We start from the raw sequence: 13,884 nt of genomic DNA, 5'->3' as shown, positions 1-13,884 counted from the left end.
TTTCACAGTGGCTTTATCGCCAAAAGTGGAAGTAAGTTGATCGATGCACTCCTTTCTTGATAATCCACGTCGAAAATCGTAATAAATCATTGCGTTAATTCCATTCTTTCGCTGAGACACAATTTTCAAGTGACTGTAAACAACACAAATCGTGCTCAAATAACAAAACGTTCTAAAGAAGGTTAATGGTCAAAAGTGTCAAACTTTCAAGTGGGAACGTCAGATAGCACCTGACAACACTCCGTGTTGCCAAGGCTCAAAATATAAGTAGTGCCCCTCGTACTGTCCAATCTTTTTTTATTGACTGAAGATGGACCCAGAATGGTCCGAAACTTCTTAAATATTTTGAGATTTTTAAATTGGGGAAACAAAGACCACAATTCCATTAACGTTCCTAATAGCTTAAACAATATAACAACATTAACATTAACAAAAACAACAGACAATAATTTATCTCTCGCATCCAACCCTAAACTCACATGTGACGCCAGAGTTCGTTTCTAAGCCTTGTTCTAACAACTGTCAACAACTTTATCCAAAACTTAAAGCACAGGAATTTTACTATTCTCCAGCTAGCTGGAATGTAAACGGGAAAGTTTATTTTGAATTTAGTTTGCGCTCATTGTCCGGAACAGCTGTGTTTTCAGTGCTTCAAATGGTTTACCACATATTTAATTTTCTGCTTGGAATATCTAGCCAAGGGGAATTCCTGTTTGAATTGATTTTACTGGGAAGTAAAAAAAAAAGTCAAGTAAAGTAATTGCCTAGTTTTTCAGGCAGGCTTTACGTTCAACTACCAATTAGGTGTCGTGGACGGAGGCGACTAGCTAACATACTTTACTATAAATTTCTCATATTAACCATTAAATAAATCCAAGACTTAGAGATAGAGAATCGAACCCACCAAACCAACAATTCATCTTAGCTTTGCGGGTCTAGTCTATAAACCGCCTAACATACATTACTGTAAATTTCTCATATTAATCAACCATTAAATAAAATCCAAAGCCTAGACTAGGGGAATCGAACCCACTAAACCAACAATGCATCTTAGCTTTGCGGGTCTAGCCTATAACCGCCTAACATACTCTACTATAAATTTCTCATATTAACCATTAAATAAAATCCAAGACTTAGAGATAGGGAATCGAACCCACTAAACCATCAATACATCTTAGCTTTGCGGGTCTAGCCTATAACCGCCTAACATACTTTACTATAAATTTCTTGTATTAACAATTAAATAAAAGGCCTAAGACCGAGAATCGAACCTACTATCACAATACATATTAGCTTTACTGGTCTCTAACCGCTCGCTACCGTGGCGCCTACTGGGAAGTTTTTTTAATAAAAAAAAAGTTTATTACAGGCTTACCAATATTAATTTGAAACATTTTATTGGGAGAAATTAGTAAATTACTATGATATATCCAATAATTTACTACTTTGAAGATATAGTGTGCTGTGGCTAGTTGATTTGGAGCGGCAGCCTTTTTTAGAGTTCAGAGATCACTTTTTAAGATCTTGACAACGTCTGGAAGATCTTCTTGCTACTCTTTCTAACGTCTCAGATGAAAGTATAAGAAACTCAAGTTCTAAAAAGGCTTGGAATTTGCTCAGATATTCAGGATATTTTAGGGCACTTAATTCTTGTTATTAAATTCATGTTTTTTCGTTTTTTTAATCACTCAAACGGAAGTATGATTTGATTGAATAAATTTTTTCAAGTTTTTTTTTAGAATTTTCTCAAAAACTCGAAACGATTTCCTTTAAAAAAATTACGAATGCTAATTGTAAATCTATAAGTTATATTTGGGACAATTGAATGAAGGGTAAAACTTTAAGGGTGAAAAGGATGGTTTAGGTTTATCATCTAGAGTGCCATTACCGTTCAGTGTACTAGCTTACCACCTGTATAATATTAATAAAAATCAAATTTCATACTGAATTCCCAGTTTTCTAGCAAACGGTTCTTAAGATTTTCATTTAAACTTTGTATTAGTGATTAAAAACAGATCAATCTACGACCTTTAGTGGAAACTATTTTCCCGGATATCCGATTAAGGGCACTTCTGTGGGTGTGTGTGTAAGAGAGAGAAGGTAAATTGCTTTTAAAGGATTAAGTATTAAATGCGGCTCAAAACCCTTTGAAATTTAAAGAAAATTTAGGAGTTACAACCATGAGAATATTAGCTAACTATGTTACAAAATCATTATACCATGAACTATGCCAACTCTGATGCCAAACTGCCAAAAAAAAGGTTTCTAAATTACAAAACTATTGCAATAATTCCAAGGGTAGTAAAATAGTTTCTACTAACCTCCTTCAAAATTTATTATTTTATTAACTACAGACGATAAAGCACGCCCCCAGTCAAACTTGAAGCTTTGAACATTGATAATAATTGAACAATTTAATCATTTTAATCAAGTTCAACAGGTGGAAAATTAGATTGAAAACTGGGGACATTAATTGGATAAATGCAATATGTAATACAGCTTTTAAATAAGCATTTAAATACACCATTAACATTAAATTAATATATTAAATTAACCGAGTAATTAACAAAATAATTAATTACGCTCAGTAAATTAATTACATTAATTTGAAGTTCCTCTTCAATATACTATTTAATGTAATATTTCAGGGGGTATTTTGGATTTTATTAAGCATTACTTCTAAGTCGTGCGTGATTAGACTATTCTATTTACTTTAAGGGGCTGTTTGCTTTCGTATAACATAATGTTGAAAATATGGCTAGATCCGCAGTGTTTAATATCTTTGATTTTATCTTTCGTAGCACGCATATTTATTGTATCTCTGACCGGAATCGCACTATCATCCACCATCAGAGGTAGATAAATCAATATAGAGAAGAGATTTAGACTCAACATAAATATATAAACATATACGGGTGATCCATTTAAAACGAACAAATCGCTAATAACTTTTTAGGAAAGCGGATATCCGGAAAAATCCATTAAGTAAACTGTGCTTTTTTTTTTTGTATAGTTTACAAGTTTTCCACCCCCGATGCTTTATCACTATTTTTGGCAGAGTTACGGCCAAAACCAGATCGGGGTTTCATAAAGACCACTGGTTTTGACAATAATTTAACATAAAACTTCATAAAAAACTGTAAAAAATTACGTCGACCCCGATTCGATGTTTCTAATATTTGTCGAGTTATTTAAGATCAAAATTACTAAATTGTAGATGCTTTCATGGTCAGTTTTCATTTTCATTCAAAATTCAAAGGTCTATATCTCTCTTCCTGTTTATCAGATTTCAATGAATTCTTTACCGAATTATAGAGAAAAGTTAGCTCTATAACTGGTATAAATTGCATTGTTTTACTGACAATAGTTAATCAGATATAGAAGGTTATATTTTTGAGGTTTTGAAATTCGTTCAAATTTCAAATCGTTACATCTCTTTTCGTATCGTTCAGATTTTAATGAATACTTTTCCGAATTGTAGACCAAAGTTAGTTCTATAACTAGTGTAAATTGCTATACTCTCATTAGTTTAATTCGATATAGGGATATCGAATCGGGGTCGACGTAATTTTTTACAGTTTTTTATGAAGTTTATGATAATCATTGTCACTACAATAGGTAATAAGATATATGTTACATTTTGGATGTTTTCTTATTCATTCCAAATTCAAAGCTTTATATCTCTTTTCGTATTTATCAGATTTTGATGAATTCTTTACCGAATTGTAGAGAAAAGTAAGCTCTATAACTCATACAAACTGCAATATTCTAGTGACAATAGGTCATGTGATAATAAAGGTTAAATATTGATGCTTTCAATGTCAGTTTTCATATTCATTCTAATTTCAAACGATTAAATCTCTTTACTTATTTATCATATTTTATTGAATTCTTTAGCGAATTGTGGAGAAAAGTTAGCTCTATAACTGGTATAAATTGCATTGTTATAGTTTGAATAGGTAATGAATTGTTGGGTACTTGCTGTTTTGTAACCCTTTTAGCGTTTAATCAACCCTTATACTTAACTTTTTGAATTGTAAGTTTTTATTAAAGAGAATTATATTAGTAGTACCAGGGTTGTGAGATAAGTACTTACTGATGAACTTATTTCTACAAAGATCGAGAACAGGACATCTAGATCTAAAAAGTTATCTAAATCATCATTACGTAGCGGACAAACAGAATCAAGGCAGAATTTAACAAAGCAATTTAAACGGTTTGTGTAATTTTTAACTCAGAACTTTTATGAATATTAAATATTGCTTTTCCTTAACATAAACCAGTTTATAAAAACTGTAAACCAAAACGGCTTTTTAGAGCAAGGGTAATCAACCTTGTCGCTGTAACCCCGCTTCCTTGGCGGGCAGTTATGGGTTTTGAGTATGATACTAGAGGGTAAGAAATAATTACGAAGGGTTGAATAATTAATTTCACGTTGTTCTCTTTTTTGTTACGTTTTTAATTAGTATTAATATTTTATAAGCGTTGGAGGCGTAAATTATACTGAAATGGCAGTTTAGAGAGAAGCGTCCATCCAATTTTCGCTTAAAAATGTTCTTATTTGGATTTCCTGTTAAAATATTTTATGAAATGTTATTGTTCCTAGGGCTAACATATACAGGGTGACCAGAGTTATATGCTCCACCCACTTTTTTTTTAAACGGCGGGAAATTTCGAAAAAATAAAAAACACGTATTTAATCATTTTTAGTCTAGTTTATTTTCAGTGATTGACCCATTTTTTTAAACCCCTGTATCTCGAGATACAGCATCCAACTTTGTTTTTCAAATGGAACGTTATAGTTTTTTGCATATTTTTATAGTATTTGAGCTCCTAAAAAAACACACACAAAATTTTTGAAATCGGTAAGGTTTTTCAAAAGTTATGGTAATTTAAAATAAGAAAAACAAATTTCAGTTTATTGTCAAAACTGCGCTATTTTTCAAAGAATCTGTTCCAACTGGGCACAATCAACGGATAGGCAAGCCTAAACTCTGACTCCCACGCTCTGCTTGTGGCAGCACTTATGGTGGCGAAGTCATGATCTAGGCATGCTAGTTATTCAACGTTCAGGTTGTTTTTTCTACAAACGTTTGGTGTGGAGTTTTAGGAAATCAACTAATCGGCCCATACTTCTACAGAGAGAACTTAACTGGTGTGCAAGGTATCGTAACTTTTTTTAAGAGACATTTTGCCAGTTCTGCTTGAAGATGTTCCTCTACAAAGTCGGCTAGATATGTACTTTCAACAAGACGGTTGCCCGGCACATAATACGAGAGTTGTTCAAGGTTACCTGGACAGAAATTTCCATGAAAAGTGCTTAGGGACTCATTGTCCCATCCAATGGCCACCTTGATCTCTGGACTTAAACCCAATGGACTATTTTTTGTGGGGGATATCTAAAAAATAAAGTTTAAGGTAACCTTAATCCCGTAGCTTCGGTCAATGATCTGAAACGTCGAATAACTCTAGCCTGCTTATCTTCGCCACCATAAGTACTGCTACAAACAATGCGTGGGAGTCCAGTGTTTTGGCTTGCCTATCCGTTGATTGTGCCCAATTTCAACAGATTCTTTAAAAAAAATAACGTAATTTTTACAATAAACTGAAATTTGTTTTTCATATTTTAAATTACTTTTGAAAAACCTAACCGATTTTTTAGGAGCTTAAATACCAGAAAAATATGCAAAAAAAATATAACGTTCCATTTGAAAAAACAAAGTTGGATGCTGTATCCCGAGATACAGGGGTTTAAATAAATGGGTCAAGCACTGAAAATAAACTAGACTAAAAATGATTAAATATGTGTTTTTTATTTTTTCGAAATTTCCCGCCGTTAAAAAAAAAAGTGGGTGGAGCATATAACTTTGGTCACCCTGTATAGTTATCAAAGAAGAGAAGCGGGCATCAAAATATAAATATAAGTGTAATGGGTTCAGATGAGAGAGAGAGAGATGTTGATGGTTGTAGACGTTGATGGATAAATAACACTTTTAGTAATAATCTTCGTAATAAATTTGGACTTCCTGTAATTTTCCGTTTTTCTCGTTATGCTCACGATTCACCGACAGAGAAACTGTTGAAACCATTTTCCTAGGATTCACGAAACACCAAAATTGCTTTAAAAAATTCTACTGTTATCATAGTTCATGAAAGTTTCTAGAGAACATGAAATTTATGAAAATTCAATACATCAATTATAGATTATATTGGTAAAAGCTCCCAGGGGGTGGGTGGGCGGGGCGAGGAGAAATGGGGGAGTTAGTTATCTCTGTGGGGCAAATAGCGCTAGGCACGCTCTGACATTATATAGTAAACCTCTTTAGACTGTGTTATAACAATAACTCATAACTTAACTGACGTTCTGTAATAACCAATACCCTGTTCTATAAACTAACACATAACTTAACTGATAAAGTTATACTCTAACAATTTCCATATTATATATATACACAAACAAACACACACACACAAATACAAGTCATGAACTATTAAATATAGAAATAGTCATTTCCTGTTTAGTTTTACTTGTTTATTATTTTTTTGAGGTTATCGACTCAATTTTTAATCGATTATTGATTCAAGGGGGTTCTATCGAAAAGTTGATTGAAATAGTTGAATAATCTACTCCACTGTAAATAGCTTCTGGTAAATGCTATTTTCTTGCTGTTTAATGCTATTTTCTTGCTGTTTAATGCTGTTTTTTTGGCATAACACTTGTTTTATATATATATACTCGTGTGTGTGTGTGTGTGTGTGTGTGTGTGTGTGTGTGTGTGTGTGTGTGGTGGACGAGGAGGGAGCACATAATTTACTGTTAACATTTGTCTATAACAAAAAAAAAAAAAGTAGGTACAAACGGGATTCGAACTAGGGATCTCCAACTACAAATACCCACTTTATAACTAAAACCCTCTTTAATGCAATTCATGAAATAAAAATTCTGGCGTAAAAACATATTTTCTAACTCACTCTACTCACTCTTTGAGATTTTTCCCTTTTTCCCGAATTTTCTGGAAACAATAATTTTCCATACACATTTTTTTAGAATAAAATCATGCAATAAATAGAATTTGCTGTAGCGAGATACAGAATCTAATTCTCTCCTACTTATTTTACGACCCATCCAGCCAATAAAATAATTAAATATTAATAATTTATAAAAATGATTTAAGAGAGTAAAATTCCAAATTTAGGGGGGAAAAAATCCTCAACCGGAAATATCAAATTAAAATTAGAGTTTTCCGCTTTTTTTTTAAGAGTTACTCAAAAATAGCGATTTTCTAATGGCGATTAAACATTTAATTCATTTGGATTAATGATTTTTATTTGAGAAATCGTTTTTTGGATGGTTCGCGGGAAGAACAGCTCTTTAAAGTGTCATTTCCTTTTCCAAAATTGTAAACGTTTTTAAATTCTAAATTTGAAAAAAGAAAAATTATATAAGCAAATCCAGTTTTTAAATATCACAGATTTATTTATTTTAAATTTCTGACATTATAAATATCAGCTATACGAAACGAATTGGCCATTTCAGATTGGGTATCGTTCACTCAGAAACTGGACTATTTAACTTAAACCCTTTCTTAAGAACCTTGCTTAGAGTTTCTTTCAAAATCATCGTAACGAAGCAAAATCTATCCAAAAAAAAAGCGATACTTCCGGCCAACTATTTACTTCAAATTTTCTACTTTATTTGCTATATTGATTTGCCCCAATTTTAATATTACAGGAAGTCTTTTTAATTAAAATTTAAAATCAAAGCTAAACTTAAAAAGCTCATTTAACTAGGGCTGTTCAGATTTTCATCTTTTCAAGGTCCAAGATTTCTCAAGTTAAAGTCAAAGTTTCGGGAACGTTATTGATGTAACCGCCAAAGCTATTTTTTTTTTCTGCTCAATTTATTTTTTTTGCTTAAATTTCGAAACTACTTCGAATCCCTGTTTACTTCTTTTTTAAGTTTTTTGCACCACAAATAGAGCAAGCAATCTGCTCAAAAAAATTTGTTACGTACTCCGTGAATCATCACAGAAATCATGGATTTCCGGTATTGTATTCAAAATCGATAATCACACAATCATAATTGATTTTCTTAGCAGGAATATGGGAAATTTAACTTAACATTTAGGCGCCAGGGTAGCCGAGCGGTTAGAAGTGAGACCCGCAAAGCTAAGGTGCATTGTTGGTTAGTAGTTTTGATTCCCCTGGTCTAGGCGTTGGATTTTATTTAATGTTTAATATGACTTTGTAGTAAAGTATGTTAGGCGATTATAGGCTAGACCTGCAAAGCTAAGATGTATTGTTGGTTTAGTGGGTTCTAGTCCCCCGGTCTTTAGGCCTTGGATTTTATTTAATGTTTAATAAAAGAAATTTACAGTTAAGTAAGTCAGGCGGTTATAGGCTAGACCCGCAATGCTAAGATGTATTGTTGGTTAGTGGGTTCGATTCCCTATCTCTAAGTCTTGGATTCTATTTAATGGTTAATATGAGAAATTTACAGTTAAGTAAGTCAGGCGGTTATAAGCTAGACCCGAAATGCTAAGATGTATTGTTGGTTAGTGGGTTCGATTCCCTATCTCTAAGTCTTGGATTCTATTTAATGGTTAATATGAGAAATTTACAGTTAAGTAAGTCAGGCGGTTATAGGCTAGACCCGCAATGCTAAGATGTATTGTTGGTTTAGTGGGTTCGATTCCCCCTGGTCTAGGCCTTGGATTCTATAATGGTTAATATGAGAAATTTACAGTTAAGTATGTTAGGCGATTATAGGCTAGACCTGCAAAGCTAAGATGTATTGTTGGTTTAGTGGGTTCTAGTCCCCCAGTCTTTAGGCCTTGGATTTTATTTAATGGTTAATGAAAGAAATTTACAGTAAAGTATGTTAGCTAGTCGCCTCCGTCCACCGACACATAATTGGTAGTTGGACGTAAAGCCTCGCCTAAAATGTAGGCGATTACTTTATTACTTTAAACTTAACATTTAGCCTGTGAATTTCAAATAAATATGCATAAAGAGACTCAGTTTATTGATTTTATTAAAATGTAATCAATATTGACACTTTTTCTTAGTATTCTAACATATGACAAGGTTTTGCAACTATTCAGATGTTCAGTTCTGAGTTATTGCCGAAATTACATGAATTTTGATCCCCTGAGTCAGGAAAAAAAATGGTTTCTACCAACTGATCTGTCTCAGAAATATGAGCCAGCATAGCTTCTTAAAACCCCAGAAAAAAGTTGATATTTTGAACTAGATAATGCCACCCACCATCTTGGTACCCCCCCCCCGGATTAGAAGTTTTTGGGGCCAAAAAAAAAAAAGGAACTTTCTCAAAGTGCCAAACCCTTCCTTGAATTGTTTTTCCCTTTTTTTCCCCCGAGGATAGAGGGGAGGGGCAGAATTTTCTCAGTGATGACTTCATTAAAATCAGCACTTTTTTCTTTTTGTTTTTCTGGAAAATGCTTTTTCTGTGGGAAGGGGGGAGAGGTACTGCTACCTTTAAAATTGTTGGGTTTCAATAAGCGGTTTCCCAAAAAGCCTGTTCCAATATTAACGAGAATAAAATTTTAAAAAAATCAAATACCAAATTTTCATGGAAAATTCTGAAAAGTTTAATAACATAAATGAAACTAAAATTCATGTGAATATTTCGCACCGTAAATTTGATTTTTAATTTCTGATTAATCAAACAGGTGTTAGTTTTAAAATGCTTTAAATGCTTCTGTTACCCACTCAGCCCTCACTGCCTAATTTTAGGATCCTAAAATTGGAAAAAAAAAGAGTCTAAAACTTAAAGAATAATATCCTACATTGGTGTTGTTCACTTAGAAACTGATGATGACAATAAATTCGAAAAAAAAAACATTTAATTGAAATGTTAGAAAACATTAGCTCACTTGTGAGATTGCATGAGGTTATCTTACCCCCCTGACCATACGCAAACCGCTTCTCTTAACCCCCCCCCCCCCACATACCCCGGCCCTTATGGATCGATCATATTAAGAAACGCCATCTGTAGGCGATTAAATAAAAAGTTATTGAAACTTAAAAAAAAAAAAAGTAGTTGTTTTATCTTCTTTTTTTCTTTATTTAATTCAGTAGTTTTTCTTATTTTCTTTTAACTGGAAAATTGTTAAGAAGAACCATGTTGTACAGCGATGGTAAAATTGGAAAAATGATAAATATAGCTAACACGTAAATTAAAGTAGAACACACTTACCCAAAGTGAAAAAATTATCCACCAGGTTGCGTTATGTTGATCAAGTTATTTGTTTCTTTTTTTCCCAGATTTTTGTTTGCGGAACTGACAAAACGGAAAGTTTGTTTTTGCGGGAAAACAATTAATGTTCTAATTATTATTAATTTTTTTTTTTTTTAACACACAGAACAAAAAATTTTTAAAGTGAAATACAGAAATATTTTTAATAGGCGACGAAATGAACGGTAGTTTTATACAACACTTTGCAAACTAGCGTTAGGTGGGCGACCAACTGCCCACAGTCACTGTATTGACTAGAATCACACCGCCTGGGGCGTACTCTGCTGCGCTCATGTGGCTATATTTTGTACTAAGTGCTTTGCTTTTTGTTGTAAAGTGCTTTTTACAGAATTGCAACACTAACGATACCTAGCTGTAAGAAGTTTAATTAATATTGAATTTTTTAATTTCACTAACTTCCCATGAAATAAATAAAGCGCTGTAATCGTTTTAGATTTTGGGTTTTTTTTTTTTTTTTAGTTTTTAGCGGAAATATAAAATTTCAGATCCTCTAAATGAGAAAAAGAGACTTTCACAGATTGGAGATTCTGAAATAATTCACATATCTATTTGTAACCTCAAAAAATTTTTAAAAAAATGCGTAGTGTCCCAATTAAATATTAGGTTAATACATCACTGTTACGTCACCAGGAAATGGTTATCTTTAATTGTGGCTCCCATACCTTCTTAGGCTTGCCCTAGCTGAGGGAAGTTTTTGGATCCCTGGTGATCCAAAGCATCCCCCACTCGGCCAAATACCTCTCCAGATATTTCAAAATTGGCGCTAAATTCAAAGCTTGGAAATATCCATCCCTGTTAGCCGCCCAGATTCTCCTCCAGGAAATGGTATCAGATAGCCGGCTGATTGGAGGAAATAACCTTGGATTATAGCTCAGTAGTTAGCTTACTGGAAATGCCTTGGCCAAGGTCCTGGATTTGAATACAGCTGCCTGTATTGCGATTATTTATTTCTAAGAGCTTTCAGCTGATGGAAGTGATGTTTTTTTTAATGAGAGAACGTTACCTGTAGTCCGGCATTGTGCTAAACTCCAAGCTCTAATGACCTGTCAGATGTTGATGCGCCTTAAATTAAAATATTATACAGACTGTTCATTTTAAGACGGCTCAAATGCATTTCATGCTTAAACGGTTGATCTGAGCAAAAAATGGTAGAGGAAAAATTTGTTGTCCGTCATCTCTAGTTTCAGAATATGTGACTTGATTTTAGATGCCTCCTCAGATACAGGAGAGCAGTTGATAACCTCCTGGCTAACCTGGCTTGGTAGCCAGAGGAGGCACCTTTGAAGGCACTGCAGATGCTGCACAAGTTGAGTAAAGTGCATTATTTGATAAATTAAGGAATAAGTTTGATCCTTTACATGAAAGATACTGATTACTTAAATATGTGGCAGGAGGTTTCCAATTTTTTTTTGGCAATTAAACGCAACTCTCCCAAAATTACCAAATAATTATTAAACCTTCTTGTTTGTAACAGATGTAAAATTAATTTTTAGCCCTTTTTGTGTATGCTTGAGAACATCTAAAGCTCTTAACATTTGATTTTTCTTAGAAAAATCACTCGGAAAACGACTTATTTCACGATATTAAGAAAAATACTAGCTTTACTGGCTTGGCAATATTTTTAGTAGAAAAGGGATGAAAAAATACATAAAAATGACCTATCGCGTGCTCTTCTTTCTCTTTGATAACAAGTTAAAAAAATTGAAATATGATTAATAAATACCATATTTTGAAATGGCCTAGCACCTTTAATTTTAAAGATATCGAATTACGTTTTCCGGTTTCTATCATAACTTTTTATACTCTTTAAAACTGTTTATATGAAAATTGGGGGACCCAACTGCGAACCCTCACTTTTGGTCGCGCGTCAGCCGCTTATGCGGGCAGGAATCTAAAAGCAAGTCATATATTCTGAAACTAGAGGTGACGGGTAACAAATTTTTCCTCTACCATTTTTCGCTCAGATCAACCGTTTAAGCATGCAAATGCATTTGAGCCGTCTTAAAATGAACACCCTGTATATCTATAGATAACCACAAAAACCAGAATATTGTAAACACATGATGAAATACTGATAAATGATTATTTGAGTTCAAAATCCCACCTACAGTATCACATACAAACATCTTTATTTATATAGTATTACAGACTTCCCGTATTTACATCACTTAATATAGTGTATCGTAAAATTTCGATAAAATTAACTAGCTAACATTAACTTATAACAAAAAACTAGCAAAAATTGTATTTTTTTTAATTAATAATTTAATTTGTAAACAGTTATTCTGTCGAATGATATTTATAGTTCCAAATTCCAATACCATTCATGGTGATATTTTTATAATACATTGGATAACATGATTGTATAAATAGCGTACATACAAATTCTCCAGGTTCTCTGAAATTTATTTATTTATTTGTACTTTGTTTATAAATTCTAAATTTGTATAATAAATTAAGATCGATTTATTTATCCAAGTACAGATTGAACAATCTTATGACCCGATGCACACTGCTCTTAAACACGAGCATTACTTTATTATCGATAATGAATTTTTAATAGAGTTTCAATTGAAAATTGTGAATGTACCAATCAATTCATTAAGAATAAACAAAATTTTTATTTTACAAAGGATTGGCTGAATGAATCTTTTAAAATTTCAGCGTTCCAATTTAAGCGATTAAAAAAAAGCGAAATAATTAACTTACTTAGGGATGAATGATACTGAAACATCTGTCGGTTGTTTTTTTTTTAATAACATTTTTTTTGAGGTTATCTGAAAAATTCCGTTATCAGGCGATAACATGAAATCGACCAGTTCATCTCCTACAAAAATGATAAAAATAAAGTTTCTCAATTATTTTATTTTTTAAATTCTACGATCCATATTTTTAATTTCTCTTATTTTACTAAATAGTACGAGAAAGTTCGAGAAAGTATTACAATCTCTAACAGACTTTCGATTTTCTTAGTTTTCACTGGGAACAGATTTTGGGGTTTACAGGATCAAAGACGAATTTTTTTTTTTTTTTTTTTTTTTTTTTTGACACAAATTGGTCTTTGAATCAGATTAACTCAAAAATGAAAATGAAAAATTTGAAAAATTGTAAAATTAATATTTCAGCTAAGATGACGGACAGAGAGTTTTGCCGAGATAAAGTTTTGGCAAAAAAAAAATCGATCCAACCGGAAGTACCACCGGAAATACCGGGAGTAAAAATAGTAAATAGTTAAGTAAAAATTCTCGGTCAAAAAGAATTGCGTAATGTGAAGTAAATGGAAAATAAAGTGACTGTTCACACTTTCTTAAACTAACTAAGGGAAGTTTATATTGTGGTTATTAAATTAGGCCCTCAGTGCTGTATAATGTATTTTATTACGCGTGTTTATTTTGTATTGCTGAATGTTTTTGGATCTGAATCGTTCAATCACTGTTAAGATTAGTCACTTTCATGTTTTACATACTCCACAAAGTTCTCGTAATAAACAATTAAATAAAATCCAAGACCTCTAGACCGTGGAATCGAACCCACTAGACCCGCAATACATCTTAGTTTTGCAGGTCTCGTCTCTAACCGCTCGGCTACTGTGGCACCTTATAAAC

The 13,884-nt window shown here is 32.7% G+C and overlaps 2 protein-coding genes across 12 annotated transcripts in view; both read right to left on the bottom strand.

Moving 5' to 3' along the window:
* The window catches only part of Liprin-gamma (liprin protein kazrin), a 433,354-nt gene extending 422,830 nt beyond the window's left edge, over positions 1 to 10,524 (bottom strand). For 7 of the 10 annotated variants that reach the window (XM_074113719.1, XM_074113717.1, XM_074113726.1 and 4 more), the window contains exon 1: positions 10,220 to 10,523. The gene's annotated coding sequence lies outside the window, so the exon portion shown is untranslated. Of the gene's footprint in view, positions 1 to 10,219 lie in introns of all 10 variants that reach the window. The other 3 variants (XM_074113721.1, XM_074113722.1, XM_074113720.1) reach the window with 2 other exon arrangements.
* A 1,860-nt stretch (positions 10,525 to 12,384) lies between these two features.
* LOC141446846 (uncharacterized) overlaps positions 12,385 to 13,884 on the bottom strand; it is a 31,155-nt gene continuing 29,655 nt past the window's right edge. For both annotated transcript variants that reach the window (XM_074113713.1, XM_074113714.1), the window contains 2 exons: positions 12,989 to 13,106; positions 12,385 to 12,677 (listed from right to left, as the gene is read on the bottom strand). In XM_074113713.1, coding sequence (XP_073969814.1) covers positions 12,560 to 12,677; positions 12,989 to 13,106 — 236 coding nt within the window. In that variant the 3' untranslated portion in view covers positions 12,385 to 12,559. The remainder of the gene's footprint in view (positions 12,678 to 12,988; positions 13,107 to 13,884) is intronic.

Source organism: Rhodnius prolixus, unplaced genomic scaffold, assembly GCF_049639745.1.
Source record: "Rhodnius prolixus isolate KJV_2025 unplaced genomic scaffold, Rpr scaffold_7, whole genome shotgun sequence".
Lineage (NCBI taxonomy): Eukaryota > Metazoa > Arthropoda > Insecta > Hemiptera > Reduviidae > Rhodnius > Rhodnius prolixus.
This window is presented reverse-complemented; position numbering and strand designations above follow the sequence as displayed.